The sequence below is a fragment of the Colossoma macropomum genome, unplaced genomic scaffold (assembly GCF_904425465.1).
Source record: "Colossoma macropomum unplaced genomic scaffold, Colossoma_macropomum, whole genome shotgun sequence".
Lineage (NCBI taxonomy): Eukaryota > Metazoa > Chordata > Actinopteri > Characiformes > Serrasalmidae > Colossoma > Colossoma macropomum.
This window is the reverse complement of record NW_023494805.1, coordinates 41,685,713-41,711,818: the sequence shown is the minus strand read 5'-3', so window position 1 is coordinate 41,711,818 and position 26,106 is coordinate 41,685,713. Positions and strand designations below refer to the sequence as shown.

General features: G+C 40.2%; 2 protein-coding genes across 2 annotated transcripts in view; one reads left to right on the top strand and one right to left on the bottom strand.

The window, feature by feature from the left end:
* The window catches only part of cdc73 (cell division cycle 73, Paf1/RNA polymerase II complex component, homolog (S. cerevisiae)), a 39,928-nt gene extending 19,623 nt beyond the window's left edge, over positions 1-20,305 (top strand). Inside the window, exons 9-17 of the mRNA XM_036596655.1 lie at positions 1,186-1,264; positions 2,270-2,334; positions 14,051-14,108; positions 16,096-16,131; positions 17,055-17,142; positions 17,229-17,390; positions 18,156-18,256; positions 19,053-19,194; positions 20,099-20,305. Coding sequence (XP_036452548.1) covers positions 1,186-1,264; positions 2,270-2,334; positions 14,051-14,108; positions 16,096-16,131; positions 17,055-17,142; positions 17,229-17,390; positions 18,156-18,256; positions 19,053-19,194; positions 20,099-20,135 — 768 coding nt within the window. The 3' untranslated portion in view covers positions 20,136-20,305. The remainder of the gene's footprint in view (positions 1-1,185; positions 1,265-2,269; positions 2,335-14,050; positions 14,109-16,095; positions 16,132-17,054; positions 17,143-17,228; positions 17,391-18,155; positions 18,257-19,052; positions 19,195-20,098) is intronic.
* On the bottom strand, positions 6,282-11,058 carry LOC118825825 (beta-1,3-galactosyltransferase 2-like). Its single transcript, XM_036596658.1, has 2 exons — positions 10,319-11,058; positions 6,282-7,724 (listed from the first exon to the last, which is right to left on the bottom strand). The coding sequence occupies exon 2, from the start codon at positions 7,652-7,654 to the stop codon at positions 6,422-6,424; it is 1,233 nt and encodes a 410-aa protein (XP_036452551.1). The 5' UTR covers positions 7,655-7,724; positions 10,319-11,058; the 3' UTR covers positions 6,282-6,421.
* Positions 20,306-26,106: the final 5,801 nt, after the last annotated feature.

The following is a 26,106-nucleotide window of genomic DNA, read 5'->3' as shown; positions in this document are numbered from 1 at the left end:
AACAAGTAGCATAATTGTGTCTTTTTGCCATTTGCTTAAAGGAGTAGTTGGTTAGATATTTGTTTACAAGACAAAATGAGTCCTTTAAACCAGAGTTACACTGCACGACTTTTCCCCCCGATCTTAGCCCTCATTCTCAGTCTGAGCTGGTCGGCTCGAGTCTGCAGATTCTTGGGTCAGTCAGAGTTGACAGTTGGACAGGGAGTCGAGTCGTGTGAGGAGCACAGACTCAGATTTTTGGCCTCTCGATCGCGTTTCAGAGCAGTTCGAGTTTATCAAACGTTGGATTTTTTTGGACCCAACTAACCTGCGAAATCTAGTGTAAACTGGTCTACGACTCGATTTGAATGGATTCCTGCAACAGCCAATGAAAACTGAGAGTGCAAAAGAAGACAAAACAGCAAGTACACAAAGAAAAATGGTGCAGTCTCTCATGTGGACCGAAGCTTTTTAATGAGCTGAGTTTAAGACACAATCGAGTTTATGTCCATTTAAAACTCTAAAAAATCCCAAACTGATCATTTTTAAATCCATGATCCTCATTTAAACATGTTTACCTGCTGCTTCTTAACTGCATGAGCGCAAACAGCAGAGAAAACAGCAGCAGCCGCTACACGTTTGTTTATCTGCGTGTCCTAGTAACGGGAGAACGCGAGTGTTCAGTGAGCTCCGTTCAGTTCAGCAACAGCTGAAAAGTTGAGTAGTGTGTGATCCCTAATTGTTTAGTGTGGCTCTCCAATATTTCAGTCACCCAAAAAAATCACTTAGTGTGAGATGCCCACTCTTTTATGATCCGTTAAGACTTTTAAAGTCGTGTAGTGAACCCAAAGCTTTAGATGCTGACAGACTGTCCAAGGTTCTTGGACGCTGTATGAGGCTGTAGTTGTCTTCACTCATTCAGCCCATAACCACCAACATTAAGGTTAATCCACTGAAGCATTGCTGCGCCGAAGGTCGAGAACACATGTTCAGAATGTTATGCCACATGTTCTGACCTTCAAGATGAATCTGATGTTAAATGACTCAGCGTGGTCTGCACTGATATACTGCCTGGCTCGAGTTGAATGGACGATCAGCGTAGTTTTGTGTGTGTTTTCATCCCCATGTGCACTTTTGCTCACCTACTATAAATGTCTCAGGCTGCTTATGAACCACACTAACTCAAACTGCTTTGTTTCTCCCAAGGACCCATCAATTAGGAATAAACAGCCGGTCCCAGCTGCCTACAACAGATACGATCAGGAGCGATTCAAAGGGAAAGAGGGTAAGTTTTAATCCTTATTACTGCTTACGCTGCATGGAGAACACCAGCTGGTTGTATTAGTTGTCGGGCTATAACAATAAAAACAGACATTAAATTATAGATTTTTATCACTTTTAACTGAGGTTGCAGCACTTTTTTTTTAAATGCAACCTGTTCTGTCCGCCAGTGACGTGTCACATGTCCTCTAAAATATTGGTCACGAGCTTATGCCTTTTGCTTCTGTTTTTTTTTTTTATTTATTTGTTTTTTTTTTACATTATGCAGTTAAACCTAGTAATGCAGCATTTCCTTTAATTTGGAGAACTTCAAGAATAGAGAGAAAAGCATTCATTATTTTTGGTAGCATGTTTGTGGTATATAGCAATATGTACTGTGCAGATTTATTCTAATTTGAATATTAGTATCTTGCCAACTGGAAAGTCCAGCTGCTAGGATGTAAACAAAGACGTTCAGAATGCTGTGAAATGGTCCATTGTAGAAACTCAGGTTTCTTTATAGTGGTGGTGGTGATAGGAGCCAGGCGTCACCAATGTATCAGACATCAGGCAGCACATTCATAACAATTTCATGTAATAATGTCTACGGAGGGAGCTTTTAGGGGACGTCTGGTTCCTGTCACCACCACTGTGAACAATTCTGACTCTGTAAGTTTCTCTAGAACAGAGCGTTTCACATCAAACGTCCCCGAACGACTTTATTCAAATTTTACCTGTTTAAATAAATGTATATAAACAAAAGGGATGTGTAATAGATTAAAACAAAATGCAGCAAATGTTTTAGTTAATTCAGAATGTAATGGGCAAGGTAGTAATTATGTAAGTACTTGTGTGCAGGTGCTGTTGTCTTCATTACGATCTGTTGCACCTTCGCTTGCATTATGACCGAAAGATATAAAGCATCACTCAAGCTGAATGAATATTAATTCATGTTGTTCACTGCTTTCTGTAGCTGTTTTCTCATTTTAAAAGAATTGCTGCTGATTTAGTTCCACTTCTGAATCCACAGAGACGGAGGGATTCAAAATCGACACAATGGGAACCTACCACGGCATGACTCTGAAGTCTGTGACGGTAAGGTTCAGGGGCTCGTTTGCTTGCATGTTGCATCACACTATTGTAAGCATTCTAGGACAGTGGGCTGGGCTTTAGAATATGGTGTGGAACCAAAAATGTGTTAAGTTGATACAGGAAATCAGTTTTAAATTATTTCTAGGATAGCTACGCTCAGAACCAACCATTTCTCTCAAATAAACAGGTAAATCATATCATATCGCTGTATATAAAAAAAAAAAACAAGCATCTCCTTTTTGTACTTTTTCATTTTTTGACATAACTTGAGAAAATCTCAGTGAAAATTTCATGGTGAATGGACCAATAGAAATGCTGCAAAATTGGAATACAATCAAAACTGAACACTAACTTGCATTAAAAGCAAAGTTGCCATTTTTGAGATACTTGTTTTATTGGACAGCGGTGACATTTTAATCAGAATTTTTCAGATTCAGAGTATAGACAGCTGTACACTTGTAGCAAATCAAGGCATCATGCTCGTTTCTTGTGTAGTTCACAGTTCAGTTTTATTTATATGACACATTTTACACTCGACTGTTACAGCAGCTTTGTGAAGGTTTGGGCCAGTGAGAAAGCCAAAGGCAACTGCGACAAGAAAAGCTTGTTAGAACACAGCATAAGAAGGAAACTTTGAGAAAAGTCACAGTTCAGCTTGGTAAATAAAGTATTGGTATAGTGCTGTATAAAAAGCTTCAGGTGATCTGGGACCATGCGGGCAGATTAAGGTTGCCTTAAGCCAGGCGTACACTACACGGTTTTACCTTCCTCAGACAAGATTTCGAAATCTGAAGCAAATTTCCAGCTCAGGTGAAGGTAAACAGTCTTTGTTCCCCTCATCACTACAGCTCAGGTGTGACATGATGCCTCCCATTTTTTTTAAACATGTTTGATTTTTACTGTTGAAAACATGTAAGTCCTGTGGAGCAGTGGTCACCACCCCCCACTCCTGGACATCAGATGTCCTGCAGAGTTTAGTTCCAACCTGCATCTGCAAGAACCTCTTAAGTTCATTAGCTGGAGCAGGTGTGGCTGGCTGTGATTGGAACTGAACTGTGTAGGAAGGTAGATCTCAAGGACCAGGGTGGTGACCACTGCTGCTGGATGAGCGATGTACTGTAAGTAATAAAAGGTATAGCCGGTGAAAGAGCTGGCACTTCAAGGCACTCACGATTTTAAGTCAGTTTAAAAGGAAATGCTTAAGTCTCGGAATCGGCAGACTTTCGCTCCAAACGTGAAATTTACTTACTTAAAATGACTGTTTATTTGCTGAATTTATCTTATTATTAACACATAATTCTAACATAAAATGTGGTCTGTGCCAAAGTTATGGCACATTTTATATTTTTGTACAATTTTTTGCTCAATTTTTAGGTTCGTTGTAGAGGATGAGGCAGTTGGACTGGGGGTGTTCAAACTGTACATGTTTTGTTGATTTTCTAAGTAAAAATAAGCTAAAACATTTGCAGAGAACTTGAATATGACATTTCTCTGCGCATTTTAGTGCACAATTGGGGGGAAAAATGTAATACAAAATGTGCCATAACTTTCGCACAGGCCACATTATTGTTTAATTTTTCACCTAATATATTAAATTCAGCAAATAAACAGTAACTGTGCAATAAAATTTACAGACGTTTTCTGTAGACTTTTCACTTATTTTTCAACACTTTATATGAATACTTTTTTGACTCATTTTAATAAGCAGCTTAGTTTTTCATTGGAGGATTTTAAAATGGTAGTTTTGCTCATAAAAGAGCAAATAATGTTACTTATATTGCGACTTTGGCTAACAGCAAGTGCTGGAAATATGCCAGTGTATTTTGTGTTCATTTAGGCCGCACAGTGTGAGTTTCAGGATAAAAGTAAAAGCTAATAAAAATCAGCAGTTGGACAGTTTGGCTGTAAAGAAATCTGAATCAGCTGTACAAAACGGGCGTTCTCCCTACTGCACACTCATCTAGGGTTACGCTTTTAACTTTAGTGATTGTAGTGTGTAGAGTTATAGTGAAACATGAAATTCTACAAAAAAACTGACATTAAAGATGAACTCCAGTGTTGAATTTCATCTATTAGGTAATCAGTCTGTTTAGATGAAGTTTTTTTTTTCCTGACCTTACGTCCCGCTGCACACCTGTTTAGCCCACAGTTTAGTGGGTGCAGCCCAAAATATTCCTCCAGTGCCACAGCGTGAAGCAGCGTGTTATTGCTGGAAGCTCTGTCTACAAAGTGCCCCTGAATAAAGAACCGTCAGTTGAACGTTTCTGTCGCAGGCTCTCATTAACAGGTTTACACGTTCTATTCTCCGTACCTTAACTATCCCACCCTCACTAGACAAGGTCAGTGGGTGACTAACAGGCTAACAGCCTGCTTCAATAATATTGAGAAACGTCAGACTTCAAATTCTAAATTTTCCACAGTGAAACTGCATACAGAATGAAGAATTTGCTGCTTGTGTGCCTGTTAAAGCTAGAATTGGCAGAAAATGTGATTACCTAGATTTCTTAATTCCCATAGGGTTATTCGCTTAAATGAGCATTTCTCTAGCAGCCAACCGAGCATTGAGAATGACTTGTACGCTTGTAAAACATATTACAAGTTTTTGCATTAAATGTTGCTGTATGATGAACTACAATCGGCCAATCTTTGCGATTTTACCACTGTATGTTTTTCACATCATAAACAAAACTAAGGAGTTGATGAAAGGAATATCCCACACATTAGTTGCATTTTGTCTCCTGAAGGCTCGAACTTATACAGTACAGGTTCCTGCATGCTGATATAAGTTCTCTCCTCATGTTCTAAAGCAGGAGAACCAAGTGGTAAAAAATATCCTGCTCTCTTTCTTTACTCATCTTTACATGACAAGGCCGTTTCTGCAGGTTTAAGGACACTATCCACTGGGTTTTGAATGCTGAATGTTTCTCGTCACATCACGCTGCACTGTACACCCCCCATGTGTGCTGACAAATTGAATGTCATGCATTGAAGTATTTGCAGCTGGAGTGCATCTTTAAGTGTGAATTGCTTTGAAAATGAAAGTATGATCAGTTTTTTAAAATCATATGGGAGATTGCATGAATCTTGTAGTGTACACCCGGCTCTAATTGCTTACGTATGATAAAATCACGTGATCGATTGAATTGTGATGAAATGCAAGCAACTCTCAAAGAGAATAGTTGTAAATAGTTCCATTTCCATGTGTGGGACTTATTCAGAACACTTTCAGTTTTTGGATAAAGTGCAAAGATGGAGATTGGTCAGCAAGAAAATATATGCATAATATGCATATAATGTATTTGAGGGACACTGATATCAATACTAAATGTGTACAATCGATAATATAGGCTGATATCATTTTACCTTTTTTTTTATTTATTTATGTTATTTTAATGCTATAGATTAACTTTGTATTTTACTTGTTTTTATTATTCAGACAAGTCTGAATTCTGGACCAAAAAAAAAAGTTGGTAATTTTCAGCAATACTTTCATTGATACCAGTAAAACTCCAATGGGTTGTCAATATCAGCCCTTATTATCAGCCACCTGATATACAGGGTGATTCAAAAAGATTTTGACGATTTTGGGCAGTGAAGCTCCAACAGCTCAGAGCGTTCGTCGTTGGTTCCACAACACTGGATGATCTCCGAAATCGCACTGAAAGAGCCGTGAGTGCAGCGACACCCAACATGCTCAATCGAGTATGGGATGAATTTGACTATGGCGTTGATGTTGTCTGTACAGCTGGAGGAGGTTCATACTGAGACCTTGTACAATTACATAATAAACTTTATGCTCAGTTAAACCATTTACAATTTCTTGTTCTGTGATGATTTACAAGTGAAATAAATCATTTTGAAATCAGATGGATCTTTTTGAATCACCCTGTATATCGGTCAGGCTATGCTTATGCTGCAAACCTGCAGTAATTCAGACCTGGATATCAGGGTAATCTTTACCTTTATGTTTATTTTTGCCAGTCAAAAAGAAAACTGTTGGACAATGATTACTTCCCTCTAATTCCGAAGAACGTTCCTGTGCTTTGCAGACTTGTTTGGCGAAACCTCTTTCAATCCTACTTTCAACCGGTTACCCGATGAAACGCTTCCAGAGCAGTTTTCTTTGGCGAAGCCTGCGAACTTTGTCCTTTTCCTTCGGCGCGTTGATGCAGGCACTGTGCTTGTTGCTCTGTAGGTGATGCCAGTACTTTATTAACTCGGTGGGATGGAACCCGTGAGAGGTTATCAGATGACTGTATTTGCAGCTCGAGTACGATACCCTCCAGTGATTGAACAGGAATTCGTTGGGTGGTGGAACTGGTTCTATCCTCAGTTTTGCCAAGCAGAGTCCTATGTAAACATCCTCAAGATGCAGCCTTCGTATGCTCAGAGAAGCCCTGTATATCAGATGTGCCAGGTCGCCTGAGAAAATGTACCCAGTTCCCGAGCAAAAAGTAGGGTACCGCTTGCTGGGGTACAGCTCTGGTGGCATGTACCACTTACTGTGTTTGTTTCTGTTTGGAGAGTAGCCCCGCATAAGGTACCCAGTGAAATACTTTCGTTTTTGCGGAAGGCTGGGATTGAGAAGTTTTTGGATGAGGTATTCCATATTGACGAACATGTCGCTGTCAGTCTTCATGACGTAACTGGCCCCAGGGCAGTATTTTGCTATCCAGTGCATTCCCATCAGTGTCTTGATGGTAAGGTTATAATAAGAGTCTATGTACTTTTGCTGGATAATGTCATGATACTGTAGAGACTCTGCCTCTATGGAGCGCTGCAGTTGGTTGGGAAGTCCTTCTCTTATTCCCAAAAGGAAGAGCCGTACAAACCCCAAGCCCTCAGCCACGCTCTCGTTCCCCCACGTCTGCCTAATGGCATCCCTGGCTTGAACATGCTGGGGCTCAACGGCAATCAATAACACTAAGAAAGGATCCTTTTCCTGACACTTGTCTTCTTCATTGATGATGTAGTTGTAGGGTTCTACCTTAAGGATACTCCCTGCTCTTACCTCCTCGCTTAAACTGGCATTAGAGGCCAGAGAGTTCTTCAGCCCCTGCTGGGAGGTGTCTTCCAGGAAGGAGGTGAGGTTTCCCTCAGACCTTGGTGGAAAAGGGGACATTGCCTTCTCTCTCCACATGTTCTGCTTGGTCATGCTGTGGTTCAACTCCATCCGGGGCAGTTTCTGCGCTGTGTGAGTTACACCGTTCTCCTGGTGGCTCTTCTTTCCTGTGTGACTGACAATGAGGAACACTCCCACACACAAGAGCAAAAATAGAAATCCAGCTATGTTCGTACAGCAGTGCCTCCGCCTCCACTGCATGATCCTGTTGCTCGGGTCCTGATGCTCAGATGCGTCTGGGTGAAGGATGAATCAGCCGTTGCGTCGAGATCTGTTGGCAAGGAAAAGCGGTTTAATTTACAGAGTAACACATTCATTTTTTTTATTTATTTATTTTCTAGTTTCTTATCCATAATAAGATTTCTGCTGAACCCACTAGCTGGTCAGTGTTTCTTAATGCTACCCATGTATTATGGCATGGCAAGTCTTGTTTATGCAATGTGTTTGGTGGCTGTAAAGCACCAATGTCAGTAATAAAAAACTGACCTTCATATTTTGTAGCCTCTAAATGAGTTGCATAAACAAGACTTGTCAGCTCTACCTGTTTCCCAGAATCACTTTATTTTGCCAAATGTGTTGCATATACAAGGAATTTATCATGGTGAGTCACACGTTTGGCATGTAACACACGGAACAGACAAGACAAGCAAACAGACTGTTAACAAGTATTAAACTATGGGAAATGTAAAATAAAATAGAATAAAAAATAAGAATGGTAACACTTTATTTGGGTGGTCCACTGTGGATGCACAGGCAGTCTTTAACTAACATTCAACTAAATATCTATATTGACCCTAAACCTAATCCTGACCTCAAGGCAAAACCTACACCTACTCCTAACCTAACCCTAACCTTAATATTGTTCATAATCAATTGAGCATCACCAGAAAGTTTAATAATATAAATACATCGCTGTTGTCAGAACTCAACCTCGTATCTCCATTTCTGACATTAAGTTGTTGACAGAATTTGAAAATGCCTGTTGCCCTTTACATTGCGTGTAAATTTAATGATGAATAGACTGAAAGAAACGACCCTAAACGACTTGGAAAAAAGTCTGGTTCCATTGACTTACATTAAAAGTAAAGTAGGTTTTTTCCTTCTCCTGTAAAGTTTTCATTTTGGAGATACAAGGTTTTCCTCCGGCAGCAGCGATATGTAGATCTATAGGGGACCGTCCAAATAAAGTGTGACCATAATAATAAAAAACAGCCTCTGTGAAAAGAGCTAAGGAGATGTACATATAAGATGTGTGGATGTCTGATCATATGCAGATATTAATGTCTGTACATATGCAAGTCAAGTAGACTATAAAGTATACTGTAAAGCCTATTATAAACAAAATATTACAAAGATGAACATTTGTAAAAATTTTCTTCTACAGTAGTGCAAAAAACCATTAAGCTATGAGAGGAGTTACACTGTAATACTGTAAGGAAGGTTTATTGGTTCAGTTTAAGTGCAGTGTCCACACTGGTGGATGACCAGTACAGCTCTGGGGAAAAAGCTGTTGGCATGTCTGGTTGTCATCTTCCTGTTCTTACGCAGTTACTTTGACGAGAAACTGTAATACAGCATCTTTGGTTTTAACCACACACACCCTGGCCATTTAAGGGGTTAAGTACACCGCCCTGGCTGGTTCGAATTTATTTATCAGGTGTCATACAAGGTGTCATTTAAGGTGTCATCAATGGGCAGTCATGGGCTGGACCCCTGTGATCCCTTTATCAGATACTTTTATATAGTACTTTCCAGACAAAAACTGAGGCAAACTTTTCAGTCAGGCCTGGATTTGAGTTGACTTCTGCCTACGTGATGGAGTAGCATTACAGTTTGAATAACTAGGGCTCTTTCGGAAAGGTCACATGTGACGGATTCTCAGTCAGAAGAATTTCTCATTTCTCTGAAGAGTTTGGCAGTTCAGCTAAACAAGACTAGTTTCCGAGAAATGAAGGGTGGCACTTTGTTTCTAGTCTTGGAACAGAAACAAAAATCCCTCTTTAAAAAAAAAAAAATAAAAACCCCAGTGATTCTCGGTTATGTTTGTAGGGGCCCTGATCACTGCACACTTCAGCAAGGTTCGCGTTCAGGCGGATGCGTACAGTATTCCACAACAGTCAAACTGAATGTAACACACACAAACATTCTGCCCACTGGGATCCATTCCTGATGCTTTGGAACGTGATAAACTACAAATTTGTGGGTTGCAAGGTGGTTAAAGTCCCTAGAAGCTACAAGCTTTTCCTATCAAGTGATTAAAAACCGCCTGCGGTGGGGCATCATGCCATGGCTTCTGCAGTAGTTTCCCTTAACTGTGTTCTCAGTGTGTTTTGCCTTGCTGGGGTAGGATGACTCACGTCTGGAGTCCTCCTAAGAGGATTACTCCCTCAAACTGAACGTCAAAAGAGGCCGAAACGTCTCAAAGCCAGTACCTTGCTGTCGTTCTCTCTGTTTAACGACGAAAGCTTTCTCTTCCTCTTCCTCTTGGGCGAAGCTGTGCTCCACGCTACAGACACATCTCTACTTAACATCGTTAAACGTGGCTGATTGATTGCTTACAGCACTAAAAATATCCCTCTGCTGACTTCAGTCATGGCCTGCTGCTGCCGCCATGCTCTGGTTTTGCTCTTCCGTTTCCCTTCGTGAAAGCTACCTTCGTTTTCTCCGAGTGGCGGAGGGCTCTCGTCCTGTGTAACTGAATAACGTAACAACCTACTCCAGCACCTGCTGAACAAAAGAGCTGTTTGTGACGAAAGTGCTGAATATACAAAGAGCTTTTGATTTTTCTTAGGGTGTTGCAGAGATAATAGCCCTGTGATTTTTGCCTTCTGCTCCGGTGGACCATCTTTAAGCTATGAAACCTACCTTTTTTCACCCAGAACACTGGAGGTTGGCGCAAATGCCATGTTCGGCGCTGGGGTCCCTGACCGTTACTGCCACATGTGGGCAGCTTTGGGCGTGCTGAGGGTCCATCATTTCCACAACAAATTTACAGTCAGAGATTCTACGTTGCACCGTTCATCACTTTTTTACCGCTTGTCTGTCCCCACAATAGTCCAGGACGCATTTTTCTCTTCCTCCCTCGTTCTCCTGCCCTCTTTCTGTCTGTTTCGGTGCTGGTGGAGGCAGCAGCATGGAGATTAATGCAGCTTCTTCTTCATCAACCTCATCCGCGAGGCTTCAAGCGGCGTCTGTGCTCGTTGCGGCGTGTTGCTAGGCAGGATGCTCCTTTCCTTCCCTCTCGCTTTTCTTCTGTCTCGCTCGCACTGTTCAGTCACGCTCGTCTCCCTCCCCCTTTTCTCTTTATTTCTCCCTCTATCGTTTTCTGGATTCTCTTTATGCTGCGCTGCTCTGTCGTCTCGGTCCTAATGGTCATAAACTGGGGGGAGGGAGCTGGTAGTACGTCGTCCATGTGACCCATTTGTATTCGTGCCCACCCCTCTATCAGGAAGGGTCTTGCTCAGCCAGCCGTGTTTTGTGGGGGTGGTTGGGGATGGGCAGGAAACCAGGTTGCAGTTTCTCGTTGACCGCAGGTTTTTGTGTGTGGTTGCTACCATATCCTTTATTACACAAACTCTGTGGAATATTTTTACCAGAGGCAGTTTGGTGTAGTGTTTGCTTATTGCGAAACAAGAAATGGTGTAGTATCGCAGTTATTGACACCTAAATGACACTGACAAAAAACAAAAACCCTGATAAACATGTGTATTGGGTTGAAACCAAAGTTCTCACAGCTTACACCAAAGTATGGATGGGAAATATGACACAGTATGTCATTATTGTGAAAAATTGCAACACGCTTTTCTGAGTGTATCGTGAATGTAGTCAGTACTTAAAGAACACTGACCAGCTGCGTGTTCCATTGCAAAGAAAGCACAGTAGGTGGGGCTGGACAACATGATGATACCATTATTGTGATAAATTGTCTCTATAAGCTTATGTGGGCATGTCATGGATATTATCAGCATTTTAAGGAATAGTGAGTGTTCTCACATGTACTTAATCTGATAACTGCAGAAAATCAGATTTTGTCAGTAATCCGATCAACGCGTTTACATGCGCTTGAGTAATTAGATAATGTGAAACTCCAGGTCTACGTGAGTCAGGCAGTAATCAGATTTCTGCTTTACAATCAGCCAATAAACTCACAGAATAAGACGTGACTTTAACGTAATGTAAGGTAATTTTTTTTTTTTTTTTAAACATTGCACCACTTTACCTGAAAATATGAACATACGTCATCTAGAAGATTTCGTCAAGCATGTATTTGGATTCAGCATCGCTCCAAAAGTGTTTTGCTGCGTCTCGCAGCAACGCTGCTCGCTTATTTCCAGTACGGCAGTCTGTTTTCGCACATGCTCAGACTGAGAAATCCGAAAGAAATCAGAGTAAGAGTTCACATGCACTGAGAAATCAGATTACTGAGCTCAAATACAGCCTCTTTATCAGATTTCTGGATCGAATTAATCTAAGAAATCTGAGGGTGCTGTTTACGCAACCATTTGAATAATCAGATAACTGCAGAAATCCAAATGTGATCTGATTATTGAGTGAATGTAAACATGTCTCATTATGAAGAGAGCATAATTGGTGCTGTTTAATTGTTTTTAGTGCTGTACAGTATGTGAAACGTTAAAGTCCTTGTATTCATAGTTTTTGAAGATATTTTTCAAGGCACCACTGTCTTTTTTTTTTTTTTTTTTTTTTTTCATTCTTGTATTGTTTGTTTTTTTGTTTTTTTTTCAACCGTTTCAACTTGTCCGACCTCAGGAAAAAATAAATATTGTGGCATAATTGGATTTGTTTGAATTTGACTGTTTAATTGGATTTAGTTTAGATCAGAAAGTGAACTGTTAATAAAAATCACTTGTTCTCACAGTTTTTGAGAGCAGATGTTAAATGTAGCACCTTCGGTCCCTTTTTATCTGTTCCAACTTCAGATGTCAGGAAAATGGTAAACAATATGACATGTATAGGGTCACTTTCCTGAAGTGTCATGTTGTATTTTCACCATGTTGCCCTCCCCAGTTTCTAAGTCATACAGCCTAAAAGGATTCCAAATTTATGTAGTTCTGCTTATGTATTTATGTTCTTCTGCTTATCACGTGTCATAATGTGTCAATGTGTCAACGTGTCATTCATTTCTACATTGCCATTTTCCAGCCTCTCTTTATCTCCTATAGTTACAGGCTGTTTTTGTTACTATACATTTAATACTGATATATGTAAACAAGCCCTGTTTGTTTGACTAGCCTTGTTTTTTGCCTCATTAAGAAAACAGTCAGGATTGAAACATTCCTTATAACTTCTAGATAAATGGGCGGGGCTAAACCGCTGTAGGTGGATTTCTGTAAATGCTGTGTTGTTTTTTTTGACACCAGGAATCTGAAATCAAAACCAGTTTTTGCAGCTTAGCCACTTTTTGCAGCTTAGAGTATTTAATTGTTTACAGTGTTGTAGTACTGAGAAACTCAAGACCTAAATCTAATCCAAACCTTAATACTGCCCATAATCAACCCAGTTTCACCACATAAAGTACTGTGCAAAAGTCAGAGACCACCCTTCAGTTATTTTATTTACAGTCAAGATAGCTATAGTGACAGTAGAGTAGCAATACTCAGGAAGCATGAGTTCATTAAGGTTAGGGTTTGAGTGAGTGTTGGATTAAGTTAATCACCTCTTCGCTCTCTGACATTCGTTTAGTTAAGTGACTCAAATCTGTCATTAATGTGAACGAACCGGCGTCCTGAAATGACCCTCATAAACACATCCTACTCAGTAACGTCACGTGAATGAATCACGTTCATCATCAGCACAAACTAACGAGCAGAACGAGCTTCGCTGAGAAGATCATTAACTCTGATCAGCTCTCAGCTTCATTATTAGAGCGAGACGAAGGAGAAAAAGGTGAGATGAGCTGCTTTTCCACCGTTTACAGGCTTTAACTTCTGTTCGGCGCTGCTGCCATGGTAACACTGAACGATGGCGCAGCGCAGTGGAATAAAAGCACATGAATTCCGATCTGAGCATCACGTTAAGGTCGCATGGCCACAAATCGGATATGTATCCGATCTAGGACCACATATGAAAGTGGCTCAGGTTGGATTTGAACAGATTTGTGTCCACACAGCTCTGAAAACATCAGATCTGAGTCACATTAGGGCAAAAAATCAGATTTGTGCCACTTCAGCCTGCTAATGTGAACAGAGTCTTAGTGCCAGTTTATTGATCGTCCTTATTGATGCTGATTTATGGGAAACTGCTTTGGGGCAGTATATTATTATATTAAAAAAAAATAAATAAAAGCTATTTTTTGGGGGCTTAGGCAGAAGCTGATATTAATAGGTATTTGTCAGTTAAAGCCATGGTGAACATCTTCCCTGAGCATCTACAGTGCATCATCAAAATAAAGTGTTGATAGTTTGAGCCCTGTTGAGTCATTTTTCATGTTCTTATGTTTCTGTGGTGGCCTGACATCCTGGAGCACAGATGGATGAACTTGGACCTGCTCATTGATTCCAGGCTGAGAGCAAATATTCATCTTTGTCACCTCTCTCTCTCTCTCTCTCTCTCTCTCTCTCTCTCTCTCTCTCTCAGGAAGGAGCATCAGCGCGGAAGGCTCAGACTCCTGCTATGCAGCCTGTTCCCAGACCAGGTGGGACTGAGGCCGTTTTACACCTATCTCAGTGCACATCCGTGACTTTTCTCCTAATGCTTCACCGCTGCCCAGTAGGGGTGGACGATTCAGTTATTTTGGTACACTAAAGATGGGTTACTTAACTGTTTTTCCCCTTCAAACATCTACAGTTTTCAAACAAATGGTTTTTATGATTCTCTCTGACTGACTGACTGACTGATACCGATCGTTGAAACATGCTTGCACAAATGTTGCCATAGTCAAGCAGCCGTAACAAATAATGGAAGAAAGCACAAATGCTTTCACTGAATTGATCTTACGTTAATGAAAAACTCTTAACGGGGGGAAATAACACTGCAGTGAGTAGTTTTCTTAGAGCTCAGAGCTGACCTCCGTTTGAAGTTTTTCTTTATCTTGCTGTATAAGGAGCCTTAGGTGGCTCTTTTTAACTGTCCCAGGTGAGGGTACAGTAAAGTGCTAGTACAACAGAATGTAACCTGGAAAAAGTTGGTTAGCTGGCTCGGAAGCTATAGTGCTAGCTCAATTAGCATACATACCTGAGATTAGAGGGCAAGTTGTTTTTGCTCTTATGTTTACACTCTCAAGAGAAAATGTTACGTTGGAAAAATTTCGGAAAGTCCGAATTATCAATCGAAAAAAAATATCCATTGTATCTATCGAGAACACAGATTTATCCACTGCTCCTTCTTTTCCAGCACTGGATCAGATCATTTTTAGTGGTCCTTTGACTAACTGACTGGAAGACTATTGCATAGTATAGCATAGTGCCTCAAACTCCGCTGCTGCCATAATAAAAGTGCTGTGTAAGTTTGTGTGGTTTTCAAAGAAGTTAAATGGATTTTCTTAAACTCTCTTACTAAGCTGCTTCTTCTTCTTCTTTATTATTAATAAGCAATTGGCATCAAAATATGCCCTATCCAGTATCCTGATGGCTTGCCTAGTCTTTTAAACCTGTGCTGCTGACCATTTGATTAGGTTATGATTCCCTGGGAAATTGTGTTCCAATATCAAATCTCATCTTTGACCGTAACGATTTACACAGTAGTGGAATGTAGACAATAAAACACTGCACCTTTTTTATCTCTATACATATTCTTATATATATAAATATTCTTTTAATATTTAAAAAAAAATTGTTTTGGCCAAAAATGCATGCACACATCTTTGGTGCATTAATATATTTTTGCACCCAGTTTATGTCCATGTACAGTAAAGTCTGTCGCTTGTCTAGACTCAACCAGTCAGGGTTTCCTCTCTGGATTATCTTGTATGGTGTCAGTTCCTAAAAATAAGACCAGGAGGGGAAAAACCCAGAACAAACCTTTTAAAAAAAAAAAAAACTCAGAAAACTTGAGGACAGAGTCCAGGCGGCAGCAGCAGAGCCGCCTCGGTTGTGTAGAGGCTGGCTGTGTGGTGTGCTGTGCTGTGCTGCGGCGCGACTGTGAGTGATGGGCTGAACTGAGGCGAGTGACAGCTCCCCTCAGCCGCGCTGATGTAGATTAATGTGAGGGTGTGTGTGCATGAACTCGCATGTTCAAGATCACCCAGACAAGCAAGCAGTGAAATAAAATCGGAGGAGAAACTTTTGAAGTTTTTGAAGTTTATGTGGCACATTTCCATAGTTTTTGAGTTATTTATATTTATGATATTTATGAATTGTAATCACACCTGTGCCTTCTATACTTTTGTTAGCATTATGTAATGGAAACTCTTCACATTAATGTAATGGAAGTATATATTGCAGCTGTCTGAACAAAACCTTGCATCACCATAAAGGCATCTTTACTGGAAAAGGAAAAACTTTCAATGGAAGTAAACGGAGAAATGTTTTTTTTCCAAATAATTTTGGACCATTTGTTTGTTTGTATGTGAAGCTTTTAATTGTGAAACATCCGTCTACATCCATTTATGACAGTTTTGGAAATAATGTATAATGGTAAACACATCTATGTTTTGTAACTGTCCTTTTGTTTTGTCTTCGTAGTCTCTCAAGCAAGACCTCCACCAAACCAAAAGAAAGGTATGGTTTTATGATTTATTGATTACTCATTTATTCTGTATATTATAGCTTTATGTGGGGGAAAATGTTCCAAATTTGGCCCAAAGTTACACAGCAGGCTTAATCAGAGTTACAGTCTGATCAGTACTGTAAAGTAGTGTCTAGACTCTCAATTGCGACTGTGAACGTTTAAGATATTGAAGCAGATTTTGTTGAGATGGTGTTGCCCATTTGGTTTGGGGCAGTTAAGGAAGTTTTGATCCATGATCAGGGAGGACTTATCCAGGCATCAGCTAAAATAAGCCAGTTCTTCTTATTCTCAATAAACAGAAAAACCCACACAATGTGCTGCACTACAGTCCCCAGCATGCACTGCAACGTAATGCGACGCTCTGACTCTCCTACCCCAATAACAGTCTATGGGACAGCAGTTACACCTCTATTCCAGTACAGGCAGGCCACAGCTCTTCTAAAATAAGCATCTAAAATAAGCATTTTTTTTTCTACCTTACTACAAAGCAAGTTGTTGAAATAAGAGTTGAGGCTGTCGTCCCACCCCTGTCATTCAGTGACACCAACTAGGGCTGCACAAAATAGATATCACAATGACTAATGATGAGTGGTAAGTTGTTTTGTTTTCCTTGTAGACAGAAGTGAAACTAACCTCTCCTAAGAAAATAATGAATACGAAACTGCAAAAGTGGTGCAAAAATAGCTGCTTGCATCAGAGCTGCAAGCAAACTTTTTGCTCTGAAATGCTGAAGAACAGTCAACAATTTAAATAAAGAATAAAAAGATGAATAAATGTATAGTTTAAAGCTTTGAGATAAATATAGTTTCTTATAAAGCTCTGGGCATGTGTTTTCTAACTGGCCCTTTAGTCAAACGATTCAGTCCTTAAATCACTTTGCCTCAGTTACTTAGCAGCTTGTTTCACTTTCTAGGTTCAAGAACCCCCATCATTATCATACCAGCTGCCACCACTTCCCTCATCACCATGCTCAACGCCAAGGACCTCTTGCAGGACCTGAAGTAAGTCTGATAGGCTTTCTCACTGTCGCCCAGACTAAAGGAGATGGAGAGAACCTCTGATTTCGGTTCTGTGTTTCATTCTGTAGGTTTGTGACGTCCGAGGAGAAGAAGAAACAAGGCATTCAGAGGGACAACGAGGTGCTGCTGCAGAGGCGTAAAGACGTGGTGCAGCCCGGAGGATCCGCCATCAGCGTCACCGTTCCCTACAGGGTGATCGACCAGCCTCTGAAACTGGCACCCCAAGACTGGTACGTCCCGCTCTGGCACCAGTCCTCGTCAGCGTCCTGCAAACATCCTTAGTACATCAAGAACTAGTCATTGTTGGTAAAATCTGGTGATGATGCGTCATGTTACGTAAAACCTTGTGAGCATTTTGTCCAGCCAAAACATTTTCTAACACTTATTAATAATACATTAATTATTATTTAAACCTTAATTATATTGATAAAATAGATAAACTAATAAATACGACAAATAAAGTCATTTAGAGTGCTTTGATGTAAAGTGTTCCACTTTCGTTCACAGTGGTGGTGATAGGAACCAGACGTCCACCTCTAAAAGCTCCCTCACAGAAAGTTACTACATGAAATGGTTATGAATTCACTGCCTGATGACTGAGACACTGTTTTATGATAGTTTTGAGAAGATTTCATAATTTCTTCAAATACATTAATGGCAGAGAGGTACATGCTGAGTGTTACAAAGCAAAATAGTCCCAAAGATTTTCACCCATTTTCCCATCATCAACATTCCATATACACTCAGAAGACTCGTGTAGGTTCACTGGTGGTTTTGATAGTAAATAAAATGTCTATATTTGTGTTGTAGTCATGGCAACCTCTGGTTCCAATCATCACCACTGTAAATAAAGTCTGTAAATAGTCTGGAAGTCTTGAATGGAGTGTTGTGCATCAAAACACTCTTGAGTGCCCTGAATGACTCAGTGACCCCTTTAAGTTACCGACTTTTGTCACCCAAGTAACCTTTTTTTTTTTTTCATCCTTTCGATCCAGGGACCGTGTCGTAGCCGTCTTTGTCCAGGGTCCTGCCTGGCAGTTCAAGGGATGGCCGTGGTTACTGCCTGACGGATCTCCTGTGGACATTTTTGCAAAGAGTAAGTTATTATTTTTGTAATGGCACATGCTTTACTGACTCAGAAGGAAACCTTTTGACTGACAAGCAAAATAGCCAATCACAAACTGTTGTTTCGTATGGCTTGCAGGGGCAGCCAGTTCTGAAAATAGTGCTACAACAAAATACACCCGCATGAAACAGTGTGGAGAACAATGATTCTTGGCCAATGGGAAATACCATGAGCACCTGAAACAAAACTCTTGATTGATATTTCAGGACAGGCTGCCACGAACTTCAGACTGTTTTTTTGTTTTCTCAGTTCAGCAGCTATATCTTAGTTTGAAAAGCTCGTCGTTGTCAGGTTCAATTTAATCTTTTAAACAAAAGCCTAATTCGCCATATGACAAAGAAACCATGTTTAGCTGTAGGATTATAGAGAAATCACAAATTTCACACATGAGACTGTTCACTATTCATTTCTGACTAAGCAGCCTCGTGTTGTTTTTTTTGTTTTTTTTGCTTTTTTTTAATATGAAATGAATATGAAAATCTACTCAAAATGAACTTCCATTTTCTAAAGCCAAAGTCTCTGTAGCACTGATGATGCATTGGGAAAGATAAGATGACTTAAAAATAAAAGGTCACAAAGTAAAACTTGAAAGTGTTAGAGCTTAATAAAAGTATCAGACAGTACAAATTTTTATTAAAACATGTTTAAGCAATATATTAGGCTCTGTGTACGGCCAGTATTGTGGGCAGCTTTTCACCAAGTTTAATTTTGTCGAAGGTCACTACTGGCAGGTCATGCTTCACACTGCTCAAACGCTTTTTTTCAGTCCGAGCCTTCCATCTGAAGTACGACGAGGTGCGCATGGACCCCAACGTGCAGAAGTGGGACGTCACTGTGCTGGAATTAAGCCACCACAAGCGGCACCTGGACCGACCCGTCTTCCTGCGCTTCTGGGAGACACTGGACAGGTTAGAGCCAAAACTAACATCAACCAAAAGCTCAGATCACATTGATTTATCAGTCTACTCAGGCTTTAGCAGAGCTCGGTAACACTGAGATTAATAACTGATCATCACATTGATTTATCAGTCTACTCAGGCTTTAGCAGAGCTCAGTAACACTGAGATTAATAACCGATCACATTGATTTATCAGTCTACTCAGGCTTTAGCAGAGCTCAGTAACACTGAGATTAATAACCGATCACATTGATTTATCAGTCTACTCAGGCTTTAGCAGAGCTCAGTAACACTGAGATTAATAACTGATCACATTGATTTATCAGTCTACTCAGGCTTTAGCAGAGCTCAGTAACACTGAGATTAATAACTGATCATCACATTGATTTATCAGTCTACTCAGGCTTTAGCAGAGCTCAGTAACGCTGAGATTAATAACCGATCACATTGATTTATCAGTCTACTCAGGCTTTAGCAGAGCTCAGTAACACAGAGATTAATAACTGATCACATTGATTTATCAGTCTACTCAGGCTTTAGCAGAGCTCAGTAACACTGAGATTAATAACTGATCACATTGATTTATCAGTCTACTCAGGCTTTAGCAGAGCTCAGTAACACAGAGATTAATAACTGATCACATTGATTTATCAGTCTACTCAGGCTTTAGCAGAGCTCAGTAACGCTGAGATTAATAACTGATCATCACATTGATTTATCAGTCTACTCAGGCTTTAGCAGAGCTCAACCCACATTACAAAATGTTCTTCTGCATGTCGTGTGCAAATACACATTTCCACCAGAGAGGTCTCCAAATTCCCAGATCTTACATAGTGTTGTTTTGAAGTAGAAAATGCTTTTGTTTTCCATCCAGTCAGAACTCTCATTTGGTCTCTTTGCTTTTTTTTCCGCAGATACATGGTGAAGCACAAGTCCCACCTTCGTTTCTGAGCCTTGTTGCTATCGTCGCTGTTTGACTCTACCATGGACAGCTCTCTCTCAGCCTGTGAATTCGCCTCAACTCGGCCAGCGGTGGACTGTTCACTGTTCACTTCGCCCCCCGCTTCACGACTGCCGTTTGTAACAGCTCTCAACATAGCTTCAGCTTCTTCCCTGTTTTGAATTTTGAGGGAAATAGTTTTCTTTTTTATATAGTATAAAAAATGTTTTACTGTTACCTAATAAGAGAAGACAGTGGCGGTGTCATTGTAAACTGTGTAAAGTTCTGTCGTGTGGGATGGGCGAAATATGGCTTTCCCGATGTTGTAAAATGAGTAGAGAATGTCGAGAGGCTTTCGGCTTTTGTGAATCCTGAATGATGCTGTTTTCGGCTGTTCGCGATCTTTGACTGGATGGAGACTGTAAAGCAATAACCCTCTCCAGCTGCGTGTTGGCATCGGCTCTGATCATCAGCTCTCTGCCTCGAGGGTTGATTTTTGTATAAATAAATAGACTTATGAAAACTGTCACTTGTTTTTTAACATGCATGGTGTGACGTGGGTTATAGTAAACAATGACCGATCACCTCTCAGGGCTCCTCTTTCAGCAGGTCTTGACGGTCAGTTTGGAAGAAGCTGTAAGACCCTGTTTACACCTGGTTGTTTCATGTATCAAAATTATATCCAGATAGTGATTATCCATGTAAAAAATGCAGGTATGAACTCACCCAAGACTCAGTAAAACAGATTTAAATCCAGTGGTTCTCAAAAAGGTACTCAGGGACCCCTATATGGTCCAGATTTTTGCCTCAACCTAAACTGCAACACTGTTATGGAGCATAATTCTGGACTGGTTTGAGAATCACTCGCTTAAACCACTTCAGGAAGTCTAAAACAGATTTTAGGCAGAAGTGTTAAATGAACTATTCTCACCTTAATGTTTCCTCATCCTTATAAAACAAACTTATTTGTTCTCATTAAAAAAGCAAAAATGATAAATATTCGTAATAAGAAATGTGAAATTAGGGTTTAAAAAAAAAGCCAGAAAACTTTAAAACTGAGAAATAAACTCCACAAACCTTCTGCTGAGCCATATAGAGCTGAAGTTGATCTACGAAGTCATGTATTCTTTTATCTGTGTGATGCTTCTGAAATATTGTGAGGCAGTTCTGTGAGAGTGACTCAAATGCACTCGTATCTTAGCAAACAAAACCCCTCATAACTTAGTGACCACATCTCCCTCTGCTGTTCTGCGTACAGAAACATCAACATCGGCACTAAGCTGGTGCAAGACAGGGATTTTAAAGGCAGCAGTCGTCTTTTGAACAGTGCGGGTAGTTTGGTTGTTGTGTATGAGCTGATTTGCGTATTACGATCCATACAGCAGATTTCAGTCTCACATTTCAGTGGAGACACAATGTAACTGAGCACAAACACTTACAGGGCCCACATGAAGATTTGATCGGTCCAGTAGTTTCATTTTTTTCTGAATCACCTTATAATATAGCTGATGTTCTTTGGCAGCTACCAAGTGCAGTATAAAAGCATCTTTCAAGCTGGGTTTAAATATGCTTCGTTTATGTAAATAGCACAAGAATATTTATCACGTAAAAATACATTTGAGTAAATGTCTATCATAATGAATTTTTGCAGTTTAAAAAAAGGCAGCGACAGCCAACAGCCCCCCACTCACAGGTTAACAACCGCTAATTTTGACCGTTTCCCCAGACAGTTTTTGTGGTCAAAAATACTTTGATTTAACTGGACATTTTTACCTGTATTTTGAAATGTTTTGGATAATGATGGTGATCCCACGGTGCCAAATGCAGAGTGATGGAGTGCAATCCAAGCCAAACAAGACTATCATTAGCAGACACAACAGCAGAGATGAAGCTGAATGTTCTAGATTTGAACCTCAAACGCGACCTCAGCCCTAAATTTATCACCAGCTTTTAAAGGCTTTCGGTAAGAGAATGAAACACTGCACAAGGTCGTTTCCAAACAGCGGCGAGGGAGCTTTCGAAGAAGAAATGTTTTTATCAAAACAGGAGGTTGTGTTTGGCTGTGATCAAATAAGACTCTCAAGTGTGTTTCCAGAGGAAACAGATGTCAGGACATTAAGAGGAAGCGGAGTCCACTTATCACTATTGAAGTGAGTCGTCGGGCAGCTGGAGAGGCGATGATAGGGGGACAAAGACAGTGCAGAAAAGAGGCAGGGATGCAGCTTAAGATGGAATTGGCAGCCCAGACCACCATCTATCAAGAGATCAAGCCAAGATAGGCAACAAATTTCCTTAAAAAACGTGAAATCAATGTGGGCCTGTTTACAGACTAGACCAGAGACACATTTAAGACACGAGTAAAAGCATATGGTAAAATCTTAGACTCCTAGGTTGTAACTAGAGTCTGTGTTTTAGGGGTTTATGGTCAAAGGTATGTGGAAGCCCCTCCTAATTATTGAGTTCAGGTGTTTCAGCCTCACTCATCGCTTACAGGTGTGTAAAATCAAGCACATAGCCCTGCAACCTCCATAGACAAACATTGACAGTAAAATGGGTCGGACTGAAGAGCTGAGTGACTTTAACTGTGACACAGTCAGGGCGACGCCTAGTCAGTTTGTGAAATTTCCACTCTGCTAGGTTTTGCCCGGCCAACTGCTATTACTGTGAAATAGAAGCATGCAAGTGCAAAAACAGCTCAGCCACAAGGTGGTAGACCACGCCAGCTCAGAGAATGGGGCCACCGATTAGCACATAGAATCAATTATCCACTGTTGCATCACTACAGAGTTTCAAACTGCCTCTGGAAGCAACATCAGCACAAGAACTGAGCGTCGGGATCTGCCGAGCAGCTGCACACAAGCCTAACATCACTATACACAATGCCAAGTGTCGGCTGGAGTGGTGTAAAGCACTGTCACTGGACTCTGGAGCAGTGGAAACGTGGAGTGATGAATCACACCTCTCTAACAGTCTAATGGATGAATCTGGGTTTGCCGTGAATGCACTCCCTCCCAGAACACATAGTGGCAACAGAAAAGTTTGGTGGAGGAGGGATGATGGGCTGGGGCTGTTTTTCAGGGTTCCAGTGAAGGGTGATGTTGATGCTACAGCACAAAGACATTTTACACAGTTATCTGCTTCCAGCTTTGTGTCAGCAGTTTTGGGGAAGAGCCTTTCCTGTTCCAGCATGACTGAGCCCCAGTGCACAAAGCGAACTCTGCACAGATATGGTTTGACCAGGCTGTTGTGGAGGAACTCCAGTGGCCTGCACAGAGCCCTGACCTCAACCCCACTGAACACCTTTGGGATGAACTGGAACGGAGATTGTGAGCCAGAATTTCAGTGTCTGACCTCACAAATGCTCTTTAGACTGAATGGACACAGATTCCCACAGACACACTGCAAAATCTTGTGAAAAGCTTCCCGGAAGAGTGGAAGCTGTTGTAGCCAACTCTGTATTAATGCTTGTTATTTTGAAATATTCAACAAGCTCATGTAGGTGTGATGTTCAGGTGTCCAGGCAATTTTGGCCATATAGTGTACCATCCCAAATATCATATTGCTTCAATTTATGTTACTGAGGTTCCTTAGGTTGGTGTAACTTTCATGCAACTAGTTGTGAGTGCCACGCAACATACCATTCTTATTATAAAGTCATCTGCAATGTTACTTACATATTTGCATCATTTTTATCATCATTACAGCTTTTATAGCTGTTAAAATGTTTTTTACACCAAAATCCAGCTGTCCACTTTTGAAAATTTTCATTTATTTATTTATTTATTTTGGCCAAATTGTATCACCATTTTCATTTTTACACAAACAAAAGATGACAAAATGACAACACCACCTGAATCCATTTAAAAAAAAATGCAGCATTTGTGAAAACAGTCAAAAACATACAACACAAACATTCCACACATTAGTGTTAAGGCCCAACACAGCAGCATTAATCAAGAACCCTGCATTCAAAGTTAAGGCTTGAATTAAAAGGAAGTGCTCCAGGCCACTGGGGGGCGGACACCAGCACAAAAACAGTGCAGATGTGAAGACAGTGCACATGCAGAATTTCCATTCCATTTTAAGTCTAGTATTATCATTGAGTCATTACTATAAGGCTAGTATTGTGCAGCAGATCTGTTCATCACAGAGTGGTTCACGTGTTTGCAGAGTCGCACCGATCTAGTGCTCAAAATCCTGAGATGGTTTAGACAGAACTGAGACGCAAACCAACAACCCAGTGGTGCATATTCATATAAAGTTACAGGAAGACATGCATGTTTCTACAGTGGACAATGACAGGGATATAAAATGTGAGGAGAGGCGCGTTAAGCAGCGAACAGTCCGAACACAAATCACTCGCTGTTTCTGGTCAAGACGAGTCGTGTGTTCGGTCATCCACACAAAGCTGAAGTGAAGAAAGAGCAAAAAGGCACTAGAGCTTAAAGGCTGGGTTCAGCACTGAGGGGCATTTACACTGACCCCCAGGGACTCGGCAAATGGGGGTGCAGAGGGTACGGCAGCCCCCCCAGGTTTCAGAATTGATTAACTACAACTGCTAGAAATAATTTTAAATGATCTGAACTTTAAACTAATTTAAATTGAGTTAGACCAATATATGGAGGCCTGTTTCCAGCACTGGGAAAAACAGAGAGCCATTTATTAAGTCATAATAATGAGAAAGTTTCCCAGAATTCTGACTTAGTATCTTGTATTTATGACTTAGCATCTCATAATAATGACATAGCATCTCATAATTGACTTGCCATCTCATAATCATGACTTCTTCTCACAATGAGATACTGTCAGTCATTATTCTGTCATGAAGATGAGATCCTATCTCAGTTATGGATAGGATCTCAATTATGAGATGATCATAATTGAGATAGGATCTCAAAATTATGACTTCACATCTCATACGTCCGACTTAGTATCTCATAGTTATGACTTAGCATTTCATAATAATGACTTACTATTTCAGAACGTGTTTGTGTCTCATAATTATGACTTAGCATCTCAATTATTACTTAGCATCTCATAATAATGACAGCATTTTACAATTGCAACTTCTTATAATAATGAGATACCGTCATACTGTCATAAAAAGAGATCCTATCTCATTATTATGACTTAGTATTTCATAATTATTATAATAAGATAATAATAATTATTATAATTATCATTATCTTATAAGTATGACTTAGCATCTTAACAATGACTTACTATCTGAACTATGACTTATTATCTCATAATTTAGACTTAGCATCTCAATAATGACTTACTATCTCATAATTATGACTTAACTATCTCATAATTATGGCTTAGTATCTCATAATAATGACAGCATTCCATAATTACGAGAGGTCATGTAATTAAGTCATTATCATGAGATCTTAGTCAGAACTATAAGATGCTATGTGGTCGTTTATTTTCTTTAAGTGGTAAAATGAGCTTCCATACTTTCATACATGTTTGTTTTATGGAGGGAAACCATTACAGGATGTCAGGTGGTGATACTGAAAACCACGCAGGAGTTTACCAGATGTGACAAATACGGCTTTTCATCATAACTGAAACTTGGAGATGAATGTGGAGAAACTCACCTGATGCTTTCCAGTTCTGATTTCACCCAATTTTGCATAAAGTACAAACATCCTGATGAGCTTTTTATTTAAACATGCTTAATTAGGAGTGTGTTTTCTTGTTCTGTGCTGTGGCTGTATCTTCAGATTTCAGAGCCCCTAAGGCGACATGATCATTTTTAATAAGGCGTGGCCACAATGTGCTATATTTAGGCCCCCATTAATATAACGAGGCGGCAAGTTAGGTTTCTCAGTTCCATGTGGCCTCAGTATTTTAATTGGTGGCCTCAATATAGTAATTTGTGGCCATGCCTCATTAAAAATAATCACCATGTCAGCTTAGAGGCTCTGTGAAGAGGTGAAATCACTGATTAAGCATCTGGTACATCGTCCTGATGGG

Bases quoted from the DNA above. Each gene is read 5' to 3' on its own strand.
- LOC118825825 (XM_036596658.1), bottom strand. From the start codon at position 7,654: ATGCAGTGGAGGCGGAGGCACTGCTGTACGAACATAGCTGGATTTCTA.